Source organism: Lasioglossum baleicum, chromosome 15, assembly GCF_051020765.1.
Source record: "Lasioglossum baleicum chromosome 15, iyLasBale1, whole genome shotgun sequence".
NCBI classification, from domain to species: Eukaryota; Metazoa; Arthropoda; class Insecta; order Hymenoptera; family Halictidae; genus Lasioglossum; species Lasioglossum baleicum.
In genome coordinates, this window is record NC_134943.1 from 1,837,723 (window position 1) to 1,858,832 (window position 21,110).

At 36.8% G+C, this 21,110-nt stretch overlaps 1 protein-coding gene across 1 annotated transcript in view; it reads left to right on the forward strand.

Annotated features, from left to right (window-relative positions):
* The first annotated feature begins 4,831 nt into the window (after positions 1-4,831).
* Positions 4,832-21,110, forward strand: part of Nord (neuron derived neurotrophic factor nord) — a 29,059-nt gene continuing 12,780 nt past the window's right edge. The window contains exon 1 of the mRNA XM_076439916.1: positions 4,832-21,023. Coding sequence (XP_076296031.1) covers positions 20,746-21,023 — 278 coding nt within the window. The 5' untranslated portion in view covers positions 4,832-20,745. The remainder of the gene's footprint in view (positions 21,024-21,110) is intronic.

Consider the following 21,110-nt stretch of genomic DNA (forward strand, 5'->3'; position numbering starts at 1 on the left):
CTGAAATTGTTAAGGAAACATCTTACATACAGATCCGTAATATAGAAATTAGTACGATAATATTTGGTAAAATATGTTTCCATTGAACGACAATTAGGATTAAAATGAAAAATGAAAATAGTCAATTTATTCAGTGGAAAAACATAATTTATTTCTGACTTGTCGCAGTTTAATGTTTCTATTTTTATACTGTTAACTTATAATTAATGGAGAAGAATTTAAACACAATTTCAAAAACTAATGCGAATACTTTACTTAATCTCCTTCAAAGAGACAAATTAAAATTACTCTTTTCTTATAAATGAAGATTATCAGAAGCTTCCTAAATGAAAATGCTTGTTTATAACCTTGTAAAAAGCATGAAAGAATAAGTTTACTAAATTTCGAGTAAATGTGTGAAAAATTGTATAACGATTAATGCAAAATTTATTTTGTATGAACATTTATTATTAATTCACTTTCCGTTTAGTATTATCTTTGTTGTATGTATACTTCTCGTTATAATGGTATTCATTATATTTTTAGCTAATAAAATTTTATGTACTGGCAGAAGTACATATTTTTTTGTAATGACATTGTACCTAATTGATTTTATTACTGTTACTACATATGCAGAGATAATAATTATTTCAACAGTAGTAACAAAGACTAATAATGGGTTTTGTATATAATGTTTCTTTCAGATATGATTAAAAATATTTATAGACGCAACAATTTGCATTAGCATTATCTACATTTTTCCAAACCAATCTTTAATACGTAGATTAGATTGTCAAATAATTGCCCTACGAGTGGGAGTATGATTGCAGAAAATGATTAACATTAAATGTATTTTTAATGAGGTAATTATTATTAATAGACAATTCTAATGTAAGTACAATTTCGATAAAGCATTTAATTGTCATAATAATCCATTTTTATGTTGCGAGGTATAACACGAGGTAAAAAGAATAGTTAAAAATTAGCAATGGTTATTAGGCAGTGAAATTGAATACACATTTACATTTTTATAGTTAACGATGGCAAGGTAGAATTACCTAGATTCAAACAAAGGGCATAAAATTTCACTTAATGTTTCTGTTTTACTCGTTTTAAAAGATTTTTTAAAACAACAAATTCGCAAAAAACCGTACAAAATATGAAAAATGTGGAAAACAATATTCAAGCTGGCCTGGAAAGAGTAAGTTGTGTGTAGAATGCTGGTGCTCGATCCCGAGGAATCGCGGAAAAATCATGTCGAGCCCGTAGCCGAATATCGACGTACTAATTTTCTCTGGGGGCACACGGGACCCGTTCCCTTCTCTGGTATATACTCTTCGGGAACGAGAGGAGGCCATAACTCGCGAGAAAACGATAAAGCTCGCAAAGGCGGAGATAATTCGAAGCTCTCCGAAGTCTACCGCCCTCTGATCCTTATCCACGGATCGCTAAACGAGCGACGGCCACACGTAGCCGGGGGCAATCGGCTGTCACCCGGATTGATGAGCAGTCGAAGGTTCCGAAACAATTATTGTTATTCTGATTACATAATAAGCCGGAACGTTAGCATCCGTCGGACCATGTCGGACGTTTCTGCCCGTTGGTAAATGGGTGGAACAGAGAGGCGGTGATCCCCTCCTGCCGCTGATAGAGAAAGGTAGAACTATAGGAGATGAAAGAAGAACGAGGGTGGCGGGTGTGTATACGGTACACAAGTTCGAAAAAGGTAGGAGAGGGTTAGGGGGAAGAGAGGTCTGACCGAAAGAGAGGAAGAGGGATCTCGCGAGAAAGAGACAGTCGGAAGGAGACGGAGAAACGAAAGGATCTAAAGGAGGAGGCAGCAGGGAAGAGGACCGAATCTGAAGGAGTGGAAGCATAATTCCGAAGGGACTCGGGCCGGAAGACCAGTTCCGCGAATTCGCGTAATCGATTCCGTCATGTCGCGGACCACCCGGGCACGGTCCTAATAAATAAGTAATACGTCGGTTCAACCGAAAGATCAGGATTCCGGGAGGGGTGAGAGAGCCAAGGAGATGCATTGTATGCCGAGAGCGGTACGCGTACACACTGTTACCGTCCCGCGGGGTGTCCTCCCCATACCATCACTATATTTGCGACTCCGTTTTCTCTACACTCCGCGACAATACTACACTCATGGACAAAATGATAACACACGTGTGCTATTAATCACCTTGCACTACGATTTATTCGATTATTTGGAAAGCAAGTTTTTTCGAGGGACAATGAAACACTATTTTTTATTATTTAGAAGCGACCATTTTGTTCTATGATCTCTTTTGAAAAAGAATATTTATATTTATTATATGTTTGTGTAATCTCCAACTACACATCGGCAACGACAAAATAAATCTTTATTTCGGTTTAAAGGAAATTGGTAATTTACATGTTGTGAATCACTTGTTCAGTCAAAATACGACATGAAAATCCCTGAATTGTGTTAAAAATCAAGGTGGTGCTATAATTTTGGATAATTGCTTTAATGCTTCTCATGAAATAAACAATAACACGGATTTGTATAGTTTTGTATAGAGTCTAGTGTCTCATGTCGTATACAGGGTGAATCACGAATCGTGATCAGTAGAGATTACTCTATTATTAACTGTCCGATCGCAAATGTTTTTATCACACATATACTGTTGTAGAAAAAATTAACACCATTTTTTTGCAATTTTTTTAAATGTTGTGATATGTTTCCGAATTCGCCTTGAAATCCTCTAAAAAATAGGCGTAAAAAAATTATAAGTGTATTTGCAAAACCTTGAAGGTGACCTTGAAAAATCATAAAAAAAAGAGTTGACGAAAAATTTGCTATAATCACGTGAAAGCTGTCTTGAAACCATGTTATACCTGATAAAAACATTTTCGATCGGACTGAAGATAACAGAGTAATCTCTACTGATCACGATTCGTGATTCACCCTGTATAGTGTAGTGGGTGTCCCAAAACCCCTTCGACTCCGGGAAATGGGAGGTTCCTTAGGTCATTTGAAGCAACATTTTCCTTTGCACCAATGTCAGCCGGGGCTTTGTTTAGGAGTTATTAACGAAAAACACGGACCAATCAGAGCGCGATCTAGACGCGCGATGGCACTTTCAGCCAGGCGCTCCGGGAGACGAGCGGGGTGTAACGCCGCGATGCCGCAACGAACAAGAGTTTCTCGAGATTATGTGAATCTTCCCCGATTTGGATGAGCTTTGGATATGTTGTCAAGACCATGATTCTGAACAACATTTCCCTTTACAGTTTTTGTCAGCCGGCTTTAGTTTACGCGATAAATGTAAAAACTTGTAATTGTAAATCGATCGATTGTACTATCTTCTACCCGATTTGGATGAGCTTTGGATATGTTGTCAAGACCATGATTCTGAACAACATTTCCTTTAGACTTTTTGACGGTCGCGGAAGAACTTTACTTGTCAATTCATATGGGTGGATCTCTTTACCCGACTTACGGCAACGTTACCCGAACGAGGGAAGAAGCAGAAACTGATTGTATTAAAAACTCACTTATTCAGCCGTAAATCCATTTGCTGCTTCGAAATGTGTGTCGCTGGGTCACTCGGTGACGAACTGCACAGATGTCTTCAGGTATACGACAGTACCGAAAGCTAAGGGACGTACGGCCAGGTCGACGAAGTGCACAGCCGGTGGTACAAGGCCTAAAGGATGCGCGGTCAAGTCGACGATCCAGAATTTCACTTTCATTTTCGAATCGATAAATAATTCGTATGTTTATTTCACACAGATGCCTTGAAATTTTTCCACACTCACAATCACTGTTCACATTTGTCAACACATAGTTATGCACTAATAATAATTGCCATATCCCTTGTCCTGCTGCACAAATTACAACAATCAGGTAATGCAATCACTAGACTGCGGATTTCATGCATTTGTAGCAAACATGAGTAGGTGCATTTTAAGACACTAGAGAGATTAAAATAATTTCAAAACACCAATGTATTATTTTCAACTTCTTAAAATGATCACAATCAAATATCTGTCTGGCTCCTGTCCCTTGTAATAGCGGCAGCCAACTTTCATTTTACATAAAGATCCGCAGTCTAGTGATTACATTAAATAATCGTTTACTTAGTTTAAGCAATTATTATTAGTGCATAACTATGTGTTGACAAATGTGAACAGTGATTGTGAGTGTGGAAAAATTTCAAGGCATCTGTGTGAAATAAACAAACGAATTATTTATCGATTCGAAAATGAAAGTGAAATTCTGGATCGTCGACTTGACCGCGCATCCTTTAGGCCTTCTACCACCGGCTGTGCACTTCGTCGACCTGACCGTACGTCCCTTAGCTTTCGGTACTGTCGTATACCTAAAGACATCTGTGCAGTTCGTCACCGAGTGACCCAGCGACACACATTTCGAAGCAGCAAATGGATTTACGGCTGCATAAGTGAGTTTTTAATACAATCAGTTTCTGCTTCTTCCCTCGTTCGGGTAACGTTGCCGTAAGTCGGGTAAAGAGATCCACCCATATGAATTGACAAGTAAAGTTCTTCCGACCGACAAAAACTGTAAAGGGTAATGTTGTTCAGAATCATGGTCTTGACAACATATCCAACGCTCATCCAAATCGGGGAAGATTCACATAATCTCGAGAAACTCTTGTTCGTTACGGCATCGCGGCGTTACACCGCGCTCGTCTCCCGGCGCGCCGGGCTGATCGTGCCATCGCGCGTCTAGATCGCGCTCTGATTGGTCCGTGTTTTTCGTTAATAACTCCTAAACAAAGCCCCGGCTGACATTGGTGCAAAGGAAAATGTTGCTTCAAATGACCTAAGGAACCTCCCATTTCCCGGAGTCGAAGGGGTTTTGGGACACCCTGTATGTATGACTTCGCAATTGGCCGTTGCGCACCGCCACACAAATTATCATTTCCAGTAGGAGCTTCTTACGAATCTCGCATCGCGAACGTCTAATTAATCACTTGAACTCGCTAGTGACCGTAACCGATGAGTTATTTTCAACTATCCGCGTGAACTATCCGCCACTGTCCTTCCGATATAATTTATTCGCGATTTATCGGTAGATGACGAACACCGCGATCGCGTCGCCGATGTCGTTGTTGAATGATAAACTATCATGCTGGGCTTACGTTTGGACTCGACGGGTTTGCTTCCGATGAAATGGTGAGATTCATTGCAGCTTTCTCGATTATTGGTTATACGGTATTACTTAAATGTACACTGGACACACACACACAGAGCTAAAAAATGTTTAGTTGGAACATTTTTATGGAAAAGAACTGTAACAGAAACGTATTTACTATTTGTGTTAAGGATGTTGATAGAATGTAGAGAAAAATTTTTGAAAGACGTTACAAATATGTATAATGGTTATGAGTAGGTGTAATTTAAAGCAGTGAGAACATTAGAAGAATTTAAAAATACTGTTATATTATTTCCAACCTATTAACCATATTATGAAAGAAAATAAATTTCTATTTCACTCCAGTTTGTTGCAATTCAGGTAGAAAATTTTTATTTTACATGAAGATCCGCGATAATAACAGTTAATGATTTCAAATTCCTCGATGTATTTCTGTATTAAGCTACACAATTTGACCACCATTGAAATTGTTGACTAGTTGAAATTTTAGCATAAACTTGGAAGATGAAATATAGCCTTACGTATGATGCCCTACACGCGTGAATTCCCGCGAATTTCTACGGTCTTTGCAACTGCTCTGAAACTATTTTGAAGAGACCTATAAATACGTACCTGCTGAGCGCAATATGCGACAAACGTATGTACAGAGACCAAATGTTTGTATTCCGTATGTGCACGAATTGGATCTGTCGAATTAAAACACTGCAATTGACTCTTCAGCATAATTTCCTAGAACCACAATTGACATAAATTTTGCATTCATTTGAACATCGAATATAGTTAGTTACCCTCTAACGTGTACAACTAAATTAATGAAAATATAGAGTTTTATCTGTTCTTAGGATTATTTTACTTGGAAAAATGTAATAAACACGAATTGCGTTTATTTGTAATTAAATATGTGATTGGTTTATAAGAATAGTGTTTCAGTGAATTAGCTAAAATTGATATGAATGTTTAGAAAAATCTCTTTATAGGAAGGCGAGTGTAAGTATTTAATAATTGATTAATATACCTTATTGTTGAAGTAAAAATATGTACATATCTGTTTGTCTGAGACAATAACTGTTGATGTTAAGTAATTATTCAATGCCAATAAATAAATACAGTTATAATGAAAATGATGAAGCAGTGACGGAATACGTTACCGCAATGTTTATTCTGCAAACTTTGGAACGGTGAAGATATCTTTCATATCGTACGTTAAACTGAACGTGAAAATGAAAAGTTTTAATGAAATGCCACATAATTTTTTGTACAGGTGTACTGTTTACTCGGTTACCTCCTGGCCGTACTGCTAAAAAGTTTGAAATTACGAAATAATTTGTATGAATTCATACTAATTTTCGTGGGCCATTTCAATAATGTATGGCATTCTTCTACTTTATCTCCGCTATGCATTAAATCAAAACTGTTAGAAGTGGAAGGTCGCAGGCAAACAACGAATGAAAGTAGGAAGGCTTGTGTCCATAGAGCTTCAAACGAATGAGCGTTTAATTGTTACTGGGAAATTAATATCATTCAGACAATAATTAAAAAGCATTCCAAACCAGAAGAAACATTCCTCAAAATGAAGATTTCAGTCTTGTTTTCTGACATATTCATTCATTATTTTTGTAGTGTTTAAAATTCATTGTCACTAATACTATAATAAGTAGGGCAACGGAACAATCTCCGCCATGATTTTCCGAGAGAGAAATTATACTTATAACTAGTTTTACTTTATGTTAAACCCTATTTTATAATCTGTTTATGAAAAATAATAACTTATGCAATATATACAGGATTTTATTGTACACATTCATAAAAATGTAATGCCAGATAGCACACGACGTCTTAAAGACATCCATTTTACGTCTATTTCAAGTTTGAAAGTCTTACGTCCTAAGAAGACGTCTTTAAGACCATAAACAGTGTGGTTTTTGTAATATGTACCCATAATCTAACAATACTAGCATTGGTATTATTTGTTCGAGTTAGTGTTTTTGCTTCAATTTCAATTTCAACTCTTCAATTTCAACTCTTCAATTTCAACTACAATTTCAACTCTTCAATTTCAACTTCAATTTTTATTATCTTTATAGTGATTTTAATTGCAATTGTTATTTTTATTACACTTTTATGTCAATTCCACATGCTTTCTTCTGACAAAGCTAGATTTAACTTTAAACTCGTTTTTGTCGAAATCTATTTTTACTCTTCCCTTCTTTTAATTTAATTAACATTCGGGACATCTTTAAGACGTCTTCGTACTATCTCGGATATAATACACGACTGATTAAATTGCTATAGTATATGTTCCAAACAATTACATGTGAAGTAAATAGCCAAAGTTTGTATTATCACATAAATGTATGCGTTCATATCTGTTTATACACAAATCAAATTTTATTTTTATAACATTTTGAAAATTACAGAACATACTCTATACGTTTGAGACAAATCAAATAACCATTTATGCTTAAACTATACGGTTAAAGAAAGTTCAACCAGCAAATTAAAAATCACAAACTTTATTTATTACCAATTCTTTTGCACTGAATATCTTTAAAAATATAATGATACGTCTATTTAAATGGATGGTTTTTTGTAAAAAAAGAACTTTTAGTATTTTCAATATTAAAAAAGTTATCGTCTTTTTAAGAGCGTCCGAATATTAATGGGAGTCACAGTGAATGCACAAAGTCCATTCAGAGCGAGTATATTCAAAAGGAACGTTCTGTCCGAACGCACGTAAATCTAGAAACTAATCCGCAAGGGGCGCGTTATGGAGCAACATAAGCGAGCAATATACGTATAATACGTACGCGTGTACCTGTACAAGCTCCGAATAAGATCTCAGGTTGCCAGTGTGATACCTGAGCACCCGAAAGGGACCTCATGTGACCGGGTGAGATTTTCTTGCACGGTTATACGGTAACGCTTGGACCGCGTAACACTTGGAAGGTGTCGGTGGGTCCTTCGGCCAGGGTCACTATCACGAGGTGGTGGACAGCAAAACGCAGAGTAGGTCTTCGCCGCGTGAAAACGAATAGAAGACAAAGGAGGGAGAGAAAGAAGGACGGAGACGACGATAGAGAAAGAGATCAACAAAATAAGAGAGAGAGAGAGAAAGAGGGAGAGGCCGAAGGGGACGAAGGAAAGACTCGCATTTGAGCGAGTTACGTGTAAACTCGATACTCAACTGGATCATCAGAACCTGACATTCGAGGCTCTGCCATGGCTTGTCCGAGAAACGATCGAGCTAGCTAAACCGAAACTCGTAAAAGCAATGCCTTGCGGTGTAAGTCTTTTCGAACCCTTCGCATCTACGACTAACGTCATTTGTTCCAATATGTTGCGGCTAACCACCGGCTCCCTATTACGGCCAGTTTACTACAAACGTGTTTATTCCTGCTAGAATATGAACAAGATGTAAAGAAATGCATCTAGAACACTTTCAGAGAGTGTTGTTAAACACATCGCCTGTCAAAGGTTATTAACATCGATTCACGATCGAAACACACACCCTTACCCTTCGCGCATCTCTGTTTCCCTTATCTCGCTTCATTTTATTTTATTCTGGCCTTATTGTGTGATCAGTGGACTCAGGTTTTTATGCGTTCTTGACTAAAATGAGTAGGTGCAATTTAGAACAGTGAAAAGATTATTAACATATTATTTTCACTACATTAAAATTATTAGTGAAAAACATAAATTTTCTAATCCTTCTAATAAATAAATACACATTCCCATTTTCAAGTTATATCCAGTTAAACAAAAATAAAAATCCCACTGTTTAAAGTATTTGTTCCTGTAAAAATAAAGTGGAAAGCACATTAGCATTATTTCTATTATTACATTAAACATATTCTAGTTACAACTGACATTCAGTGTGTTCATTGTGAAATTAATTATTGTGAAGTTTAAGTATTGAGAAACGTCATTAATTATAGGAAATACTTTGCTGATTTGCTGTTTCATTGCATTCATGCGTTCTTTGATCTTAATATTATTCTGCGTAAAATTAAAAACAATGAGAATTACACTCTCAATTAATACATTCTATATAGGAAACGTTTCTTTCTTAAAAAGTAACAAATGAGTATTTCAACTGGTCCTGAAGTACAGAAATTCTTAATCAATGAGGAAGATCGTGCGAAAAAAAAGAGACTGATCGTTCACCCTTTGTGAAGTCGATGCGACGCGCGATTAAAGGAACGCCATCACGTTCAAGGAACGTTCAGAACTTTCGTAGCGCAGCATTAGCAACAGGGGTAGTAGTTCCTAGCGTTCGTTTTACGAGCACCAGTCTCGAGTTTCACCATTTTCTGACCCGCGGTAGCCTTTGACTTTTTCGAATGAGAGCGAAGTCTGCTCGTGTTTCGTTTAACTGGCTCCTTCGTCTTCGGCGACAAAAGACATCGCGGAAAGCAATTTCGAGATATCTAATGAGAAACTATCAGCACGGGAATGAAAAATAAATGACGTGGGACGCATTCGTTGACCTGACACGCGACAAGGTTCCTGAAATCCTGTTGAACGTTGCCTACCGTTGCAAAATACTTGATCAGTTGGAATAATCACAATCTAGAGAGAATAACAAAATGAACGGTACGTCAATCTACTGTTTCATGAATTTTTGCCAAAAATGAGTAAGTATAAAAACATTTAAAGCAATTTCTAATATTTTTACATTGTTGTCAAGCTACCCGGTTTGATGCACAATTCAGGTTGAAAGTTCTTATTTTTCATACAGATTTGTGTACACTGAAAAAATCGTATGATTATTTAAGTAATAATTGTAAATAATAGAGCAGTTTGAAGGAATAAAACAAAATAAATGAACCGTGAATAAATTCAAATAGCTTTTACCACTGCTAAAGAATGGTGACGTGAATGATCAAATATGTTTTGGATAGTATAGTGTGAATATTTGGTTTATAGTATTTGCAAAAAGATTCTTCGCCGTAATATTTTTCTAACTTCTCTTGCGCTAAGCTCTATCTAGTTGTTAAGATCACCCTGTATACGTTCTTTGCGAATAGTTACGGTAACGTTCGCGGTTGTGACGGTCATTATTTCATTTTGCATAGTTGTTGCCGCAAATAAAGATCAAGATATCTGGTCAGCATGGTTGTCAAGAAGCAGACCTATCCAGTTCGCTCAGTAAAACATTTCCTGCAAAGTTCTCGGAATGGCATGTAAAACGATACCCATTCCTTCCTACTGCATTTAACTGAACTTCTTTGTCGAATGTTGAGATTGTAAGATATCAATATTCTATAATTACGTCGATTCCATTATGAGTGAGTGCAACCAGTTTTATTTTAAACAAAAAATTCATTTAATATAATTACAAACACATTATGGTAACCGGGAAGGAAGGCGGTGTGAAGTGTAAAGGGATTTAAATGAAACGGTGAAGAAGACTACACTTATTGTTAGCTCTTTGTCTGCTACTAAAGTCATGACTAGGCTGCAGATCTGTATGCAAAATAATAATACATAAAAATATGTTTTCTTTTTTGATCGTTTTAAACAACTGAAAAAATGTACTTGTCACTCACTTTCATGCGTTTATAGGAGATAATCTTTATCATTAATATATCATTAATATTAAATAAGTATGTTAAATAAGGTTTAATACAATTTAATACTGTTCAGTTGCTTCTATAGTGACTAATACTTCTATCGTGAATATAGTGAAGTATAATTCTTCACTCTACTTTCTTGACATTCGACTAACAAAATAAAAATTCGCATAAACATTAGCAGTCTATTCACCACTATGATTGCCGAACAAACTGTAGCTTCCACTTGAGAATTTGTAAGACTGTGTTTTATCGTGCAATTATTAATGAATTTGTAAGACTGTATTTTATCGTGTAACTATTAGTTAATTTCGGTATTTCAAGGTGAAAGAAAAAATCGAATTTCTTTATTAAAGCGATGAACTTTAATCAATAAAATATTTTCTTATTTATTCTTATTGGAAAAAGATTTATTTAAACTTATTTATTAAAGTTCATTGCTTGAATAAAAAATGGGGCTCTACTTCACCTTAAAATACCGAAATTACTTTCTTGCCAACCAAATAATTGTGATAATTTCATTTAAAAGGTTTCCAAAGTGGTGTTCGAATAACAAAAAACAAAATGACAGTCGCTTTGGCAGAATGGTTTACTATCATCGTTCTGAACCCTCCGTATGCTATGCAGGAATGATTCGTGACTCCTAGGTGACGCATAGGTACCCTCATCCGAAATACGACGAAGACCGGTTCTGAGCAATTGTCTTATATTGGAGTAAAATGGTATTAGTGAAATATCATAAGCCTAGAACTCGCAGGAGTCTGAAGGTTAATTGTCTGCGAGAAATTATAACAAAGATTAAACAATCCAAAAGGTATTTGACATCAATCTTTAACCCTATATAACCCTTCTGGGAAGGTACTTGTAGAAATCGGTGGCGATCAAGTAGCTGAGAGAAAGTTGCTGAAGAACTCTCACTTTCATAAACATTAACGTGCCAAGTTAACCATTTTGATCACGAATTATTTATTCCTGGAAAAATCATGGCTTTGCTAAGCAGTTCTTTGTATAAAACATCTCCGAGGAGGTCCCCAAGGGGAGGGGGGTGTATCTCTGGTTGTGACAATATGAAGACAACGTTTAAAAACAATAAAATGTACCGAATGTAGATACACCAAGTATTTATTTAGTATGTCTTTATATGAGGACGCCATGACCGAAAGGGTAAAGTCAAGATACGTTTAATTGGGGTGTCATCTTGTAAACGATCGATAATTGTTTTAAAAATTCGAACCTATGGGTCGTTTTGATTTTAACCGGTTCTTTTAAAGAGTATAGTCGGCTACTCGAGGCACGGGCCACAATGTTGCAGTTATAGATCATCCTGCGGCCGGAGGCTACAAAAATAACTACCGAAAAAGGTTCAAGTCCTTTACAGTGAATCTGCCATTTATCAAGACTGACCCGAGGATAATATCGAAACTTTGGATCCATTATATAGCGATCACAGAACATCTACACTACTTTATTGCCCGTAACTGCCTGAAGAAAAAAGGTAGAAAGCAATTAATCCGGAAACACATACGTGGTTGAAAAAAGTTAATGGAGTCCATGTTCGTAAGATTGAAATTAAAGTAGCCCACGTTGCATTTTTTACAACATTGTTCCCTTCGCTCTCCCCCACTTCCATGCTTGCTACAGTTTGTTTGTCTCATATATACATGTACCTTAGTCGAGACAGAATGTATTTGTATATGTATGACGCAGAGGAAATTGAATTCGTTTTCAAGACTCCAATTTGCTTTCACTTAAAATTAATATATACCAATTTGTTTATGACTGTCGTGGTACTTCAATATTATTAAAATTCCGTCAATTAAAACATTATTGCGTTACCAAAGATGGCTTTAATTATTACACCTTACACGACGCAATAATTCGATCTATTTACATTGTGGCAGTACGTAAATATCATTTGACAATAACTGCTGTAATTAAAATTTATATCAATCTTTGCGTTAATTAAACAATAAAGTCGTGGTGCTTTTATTGTATCTTACTAATTTCATACATTACTCGAAGCTTTAAGTTTTAAATGATCTGCACAAACAGTTTAGGTTCATACAATTTTATAATGCTCTCCTCTTTTTTTAATATACTTTCATTCCATGAATTGATTTATTTCTCTCATCAATGTGAACATAAACAATTAATCTGCAGTCGTACTTGACCTAAATATTTTGTATTCATTTTATCGATGTTTCATAAGCTCTTTTAACTGGTTTCAGTTTTTAATTTTATAATTATTTAAATTATAAACATGCTTTAGTTAGAAATTTCGCGAATAAAAAGCACTTTTTGTTTTGAGAAAATTGCATTTGTTGAAGTGCATTCAGTTACCGATTTTGTTATTGTCAAAACAGTACCAAGCCTGCAAAAATATTTAAGGGAATTTTGATAGTATAGTATCACAAAAGAATGCAACATAAATTAGTCATGACGCAGCTATTTCAAACGGTTGGGTATGTATGTGTCTAACCAAATGATGCAGCAATATATGTAGCTGTGTATGTATTATCAATTCGTTCGTGAATATGTAGAACGCGCGATTCAATATGTTGGGTTGAGAAGATAAGGCATCTAAATATACAAAGTTGCACTTACCATTCACCGGTCTCTGTCAGGGTCCTGAACCAAGTGATGAGGCAGCAGAAGATCTGATTTCAATACATCAACTCGTTTCTGAACAATGCATATGTATTATATCATATAAAACGTAAACGTACATTGCAAATATGCGATTGTCGTGGCGATGCAACATGTATATCATTAGGCTATCGCGGATGAAGTTACCGGTTTTTTTAGAGACACCTGATATTACTCGCGGTTATTGGTTTAAATGTTAATCAAATTATATTGGACAATGTGTGGCAATAGGTGTACAATGCAACGAATTCTTAAAGGTTAAAGGAATTGCGAAGAATTATTTCTTCCTGGAACAATGTACAATTTGCATTGACATTCCGGAGACTATTCAAGATTATTATTATTATTATTATTATCTATGTTCAATTTATTATATGCTGTAATAAGTCGATTCTTACGAGTTTCCAGACTACCAACAATATTGTTCGTCCAGAAATAAAATTAAAGGTCGTTAAACTAATGCAATTTTCACAAAATATTTTGGCTAAATCCAGTTCCACTCGAACAAGCCGTTGCTCCATTGTGCTATAAATCACATTTGAGGGCGAGTTGCCAGTCGTGCGTCTTCTAATAATATCTAAACTTCATTTCCCAAAATTTGCATGCTATTCTTTTAGGTATGCCGTTAATGTCAATAGCACTCGCTTTAGTAAATAAATTTACTTCTTAAACTTATGAGACAAATTCCAGAGCTTAGAATCCTACTTTGTGATAGTTATTCATGTAAAATTACAATATATAAGCAAAACGAATTTATTATTTTTCCAGGCCTTGAGTAGCTTTGATTGTTGCATTCTTAAGCCTATTCACTTCTAATTTGCAATAATTAAGTACAGTGCGTTATTTACTGCACTAACCTTTGTGTAGTTTCCACAGCAAAAAGAATGTATATTTCAAAAAGGAATAACTTTATTTCAGATTAATGTTTATTCACCATCCTCATTGTTAGAAAAGTTAGAATACAGTACTAAAATTTTACCTCTTATTTCAACATTTTCAACATGATCTCGTACATCTTATATAAATAAAATTGCGTTTAATTAAGCAGCCGTTTAATTGCTACACAATTTATCAGATTAAGTATTCGTGTTGCGATGCATTATCACGATAGACGATCACTACATATAATAATCAAATACAAAAACAATGGTTAGGTGAATATTATCTGAAATCTTGTCACGAAAAAGAGTGTATATAGTGATAAAGGCACCGATCCAAACGATAACTCGATAAAAAAACGATACCTCGATGAAGCCGTACCGCGATCGTTTTTACCCCTTGTATCGTTTTGCTTCTTCGAACAATGCTCGTTTTTCTTTTCGCTTCTTCTCCCGAGCGTGCCTATTGCGAACATGATCCTTACGAAATCCGGTGTTCTCTTATATGAATTACGTTACATTGTTATGTAACGGGGATGGTTCCGCATTGCGCGAATAACTCGATGCGCACGTGCATCGATCTTCGAACGAAATTAGAGAGCGGGAAATCGTGTCGAAGAACGCATTCTGTGGTCCACTATACATTTCCCTGCTTAATGCACAATATCAATCCTCCCGCAATCGTATAAACGTTCCGCATTTATCTGTAACACTTCCCTAAATTCAATTTTACCCACCTACATACGCTTGCTAACAATCGTTTTGTAGTATTGTATTTAATAGAAATTCTCTTAGTGGGATGAATGCTTTATCAATTCTAATATGCATATAAAAATATTCATTTAATCGCCTGTCCGTCACTACTAAGTACCTACATTAAACCTCTATTGTTTTGAATTTTTATCAGCAATCTACACACTTCATTTATCATTGGACTGCGGATTTTTATGCATTTATGAAGAAATTGGCTGAGTGAAATATAAAGCAGTAAAGGATTAGAAAACTTTAAGAACATTCGCCATGTTGTTTTTAATGCAATGAAGCCATTAAGGGATGAAATCAATTTTTATTTTATTCCTGCTTCCCACAATCAATGAAGAACATTTTTATTTTGCATAAAGATCCGCAGTCTATTTGTCATGTACTAAAATGTCAACACAGCCTGGGGTTTATCATTTTTTCATAGTTCTCTGTGAATATGCTAAAATTAGACATTTCAAGAATTAAATTTTCAAAAGGTGACCATCTAAAAAATATGTAGAAACTATTAGGGGTAGCCATAACTTCTTTGCCAAAAAAATGCTTCTACGAGTGTATGGGAATAATATTACATATTATTATATTAAATTCTTCCTCATTTTCTTCTACATATTTTCATTAGAATTGTTTGCTCATTTGTTTATCAACTCCACAATCTCTTTATCATTTGTAACATTTATTTTATCGCTATTCAGCCATTCGATTATAACGCTTTTATCAGAATTTCCACCGCCTGGCACGTTGCGTAAAGCTATAAGCATTTCATTGTTCTCAGATTCTTCGTTTATTTCAGTATTTGATAATAATTGATTCCACGCATTTTCCAACATGATATATTTGACTCGTGATGAAAATGTCAAACTTACTTAACTTGTAAATTATACAGATTCTATTTTTGTATCATGAATATTCAACTACTGGATTAAATGTTAGTCATATGATAAATATAAATTTGTCCCTCTTGGAAGATTATTAACCACGAAGAGTCCTATAACTATAAATTTAGTTGAGATATTTACAAACTTAGCGCGTCGTTTTAAAGCTCGGACACTTGTAAAAAGTATTTGATCTTCGTCGTTCGCATTTCTAAACGCGATCCTACTTTAACTTGTTACTTTTCTCGATAATACGGCTGCCGAGCTTACCGATTTATCCCAGAAACTTATTCTGAGCCAATCATCGCCGAAACCACGTGAGTAGTGATTTTAGCAATTCAAAATAAATGGCGACTTTCATTTGAAAAACAAAGAACGCGGAACAGTTTTTAATTTTCTTATAGCTGTCTTGCATATATTTTTTTATATCTGTCTTGCAAACAACCCCTCAAAACTGAGTTTTGTTTTTTGGCACTTGTTATAATGTTCGAGAACAATTTGTATATTAATTAAGAAAACAAAAAGGTTCTCATATTATAAGCTCCAATGAGAACAGATATAAAAGAATCCTTGAGATAGAACATTTTCTGTAACAGGAACTGTTATAATACAATACAAATCAAAAATTTTCATCTCGTTCGAACTTATAACACGTAAACTTTTTTAAAAAAAAACGGTATACCACGTATAATAAATTCCAATGTAGCTGATGAAAAAGTTCTGAAACTTTTTCGAAGTCCAAACAGTCAGTTTACTCAGCGAGTATAGTCTCTCTCCGATGAAGGCGTGAATGCAGTTCGTCTTTCGATGCTGGCAGGGACTGTCGAGAATCGATCCTACCACGACATCCTCATAAAGAAACATATTTCTCTTCTACAGGTGTTTCGCGCTCATTTGTCGGTGTCTGTCGTTCCCGAAGGTGAGGTTTTCACATGTACATAATATCGGTTGCACGATTGAATGGTGAGCGGATCGGAGAGAAAAAAAGAGGAGCGAATACCGAAAAAGGCTGATCTCGCTTAACCGGTGCACCGTTACTGATTACACGGGATGTACGGTGCCCTTCATAGTAACAATGCAATACGGTGTATTCATAGCAGATGCACACCTATATCACCGAGAGTTGCCGATCCCGATGCCTGTATCGCATCTCCCGGTGTTGCTATACACGCGCGAGCCTCATACGAGCCTCCTGCGAGATGATGCGAGCGCGCGTGGTGGGCCCGAGCAGAGTAGCAAGCGTGCGCACGCGAAAGACCGTGGAACCGAAGCCGAACGGAGAAAGAGAAAGAGTTATATGCACGTACGACGTACGGTCACCCTGCAATCGACTCACGGGAGTAAAGGTTTTACCGATGGCATACCCCCATACACGCAGAGACGAGCATATAGGCAGAGGTTCCCACACTGCAGGCCATGATTTATTGGCCTGCCACCCGCCAGACCTGCTGTCATCATCATCCCATGGTTGGTCCAAGATACAGTGAAGCGTACCGTATATAACTTCCCTTTCTGCACGATCTTCGCGCCATATCGGCTCCTTCTTTCCTCGCGCCCCGACGAAACAGGAAGGTCCCGTTTGATGCCGCTCTACAACCGTCCATCCGCCTTGCTTTACCTTATGCAGCTCTCGATAGCCGTCGAGAACGACCAGAGAGCTAATAATTAGCTCTTCCTTATCTACGCCACGGCTACTATGTCGGCGTGGGTAGCTCGCGATTCATACCTTTTTGTTCCTCTCTATCTCTTTCTTTTCTTTTCGTTCTCTCCCATAGACGCGTCCCTTTCTAGTCCCCGTGTCACGGAGTCGATCATGGCTGGATAGGCTCGTCGGCGTCGTTGGTCTACCGCTTTTGTCACCAAAGTTGATCATCAGTACTTGATCTCAGGCGAGCGGAATTCGTCGCTCTCGATCACCTCTTCGCACCTGAGTCTCTTTTTCTTTTTCCTCTACCTCTAGCGTTTGCTTCTTACTTTTGTCTTTGATGCGTCCCGTGCCACGTGTGACGCCGAGGCCGCACGCGTTCGGAACATGTAATTTTATAGCTGTAACTGGACTGCCGATCTTTATGCAAACTTCTGAAAATTTTCAAAAAATACTGGAATATAAAATTCAACAGAATCTAGCACGATTTTTATTCATTTCAGATCTATACAAAGGCTACACTGAAAATAAGATTCTATTTAATTGCACTTTCTTAAGTGCTTTATCTGTAAAGTGAGCCTAACTTTTTTTATCAAACATGTTATTCAAACCGAGTATCTAAAAAAAGGAGTAGATTATACTTTAACTGAAAAGAATCGAATTTCATTAAAAAGTGAGCAATGTTGACATCACTTGTGGCAGAAAACTTGTAGATAAGATTTTAGTATCGTATCATACTTGGTACACCCTCGATAATTTAATATTTAACTTTGTACAAACACAGGTACACATGTCAAGTATTAATTAATAGAACATAATATGACATTTATTTTTCTCGTGCCAGTATGGAAAATAATAAGGATATAATCTGATTAAAAAGTGAGCAATGTTGAATCACTTGTGGCACAAAACTTGTAGATAAAATTTTTTTAGTATCGTATCATACTTGGTGCACCCTCGATAATTTAATATTTTACATTGTACGAGCACAGGTACATATGTCAAGTATTAATTAACACTAAACGTACCGAGCCTTAAAATACATGTTCCATTATAAAAATGACAAGATTGATTTTATTTAGATTTTGTGCAGCTCCTATTGTAATATTTCTTACGAAATTATTTTCATTATATCAATAATCGTAAAATAAAAAATCTGGATCCGGTCATTTCAACTGGTGATGGTAGGTTTAATGTTAGTAGAACATAGTATGACATTGATTTTGCTCGTACTAGTATGGAAAATATCACATACATATAATGCAACTGTCTTGTATGTATCAAGTCACTTTGACGACCCTTTATTTAACGTACACTTACTGTAATCAAAAGTTAACTCGGGAAATGTGTCGAAAACGCAAGAGCTTCTCACGGACTACCCCCGATTGCTCTCATTCCTCAAACTACGGATTCAACGTACTTACAATTACAGTACTAAAGTAGAAAAGTAGAATATTCATCCTTGAAACGTAAGTCGCGTATATATAATAAAGTTTTTACGTTTGATGTTTTGTTTCCGAGAGAAACGAACTCGATAATTCGCCGAGTTCGCGCGCGCGTAAGCATTTGTAAGAAGAAACGGTAAGTCATGAACAGACACGTTAGACGCTGATGCCCATTCAGTAGCACGTGCACTCAACCAATTTTCAAACTCGATCTTCTACTTATTTATTTGGATGAAAATCAATTTCTGCACCAATCCATGATAAAAAAAACGGGTATACTGAAAGAAAACGAAAAAATTTCGTTCTTGCACACCGGACGCGGATCTTTCAGTCGACATTTAACAGACCAGCCACTGATGACTGGCGCTTGTTTTCTTAGTGAAATAGTAGTCATTCATAATCGGCGTTGCGATATTTTTTCACATCGAGACAAAATGAATACCAGCTGCTAAACAATTTTTAACAACGTGAGTATTTAGAAACGCGTTACTGCTAAGGAAATATTTAATCATACAATTTGCGCAAAATTGACTTATAATAATTCTAAAAAAAACAGGGTTACTACAATTATTAGTTACTTGATAATAAAGTTCGAAACCTTACTCTAGTTCATTTCAGAACGTGTAAATTGATATTCAATGCCTTTAATTTTATAACAATTATTTTGAACACATTGTACGTCGGCAACATACTAACCAAGGTTTTCACTGTTACTGTATATACACATTAACCCGTTGACCACCGTCATTAATTCACTTAACACCTACTCGTACCGTAGCCGGACAAACGACCAGTTTTGCATATTTTCTTTTCTTTTGAAATTACAAATAACACATACATTTTATCATTCGATCAGATATATCGATCGACCATACATGGGTGACGGAATTATTTGTCCACATTCAAAAATTAATTATTACGCTAATATAACTATTGCACCAAATTCGATTAATATTTGGAAAATGCACCTGGCAGTTGAAGGAGAATGCTCATTATCAATTCACTTATTTTATTATATATGTACGTGACATTTATGGAATTTTCGAGGTTGTTGAGTTTGTGTCGAGGTTATGAAATTGATTCGATAAATTTCTTTCTCCAAGCGTACATATTATATATTGTAATAAAAATGGCAAAAACTGTAAATAAATAGAGCCTTGTCATTTTTGTGAGCAAACACATTTTAATCGGTTTCGGTGCTCGGTAGATCTAGTGTTAATGAGGGGAAACAAAGAGATCGGTAAGTTTTCGGGCTGCATTGTTCGGAAGTATTGCAACAGGCAGGTTCCGAAGCCGGTACCGGTGTTCGATGACCGAGGGTTAATACATATAAACGACGCCGTTGATACGTAACCCCGCGAACTTGGAATTGGTTCTCCAAAGATTCCCTCGAATTAGGGTCACCCACGTACACGTGGTCGGGCACTAGCACATGCACGACAAAACATAACAACGAGTGTGTACGGTTTGATCGGTCGTGGGGGACGAGGCAGGGTTGAGAGTAAGGGAAAGGAGGCAGGAGCGAGGAGAGGAGAGGGAGGGTTCCTTCCAGAAGATGGGGCAAACACGAAGTCGCCTCGGTAGGAAGCGAAGAGGGGTTATTTCGTTTCGTCTCAGCGTGGTTTCCCAAGCGGCAGCCTCGTTCGCTGACTGGCATCGTCTACCGTTCGGCACACAGTCGAACTCGTTCACCACTGGACGACAGACGTAGCGGCGTCTCGGCAGTCATCCTCCACACTCTAGACACAACCCGAATAATACCCATTTCCCGCCTGAGAAAAATCGACACCGTCATGCTCCGTCACATATTGCAAATCGGTTTCCTCCTCGTCAGTGTGTCAGTGTTCGCGCGTCAAGGCACCGGTTGCGCATTCTGCGAGGGACTGTCGCAGCAACAGTTGCAGCTCCGACAGCTACAGCAGTTATCCCAGCACCAGGGATACAGGACAATCGGCAGCCCTAGGCCCTTCGGCGCCGAGCGTCCAACGAGGGTGCAGGAGTTCAACAGGACCGGCGTGCTACACCCCGAGTACCAGATACCAGCTACCCTTCGACCCGACAATGTATCTCAGTGAGTACTACCCTCTCCCCTTCGTGCATTAACTCCTACACTGCGCCGCATGACTGTAGACCATGTTTTCAAGATTTTCTTACTTTC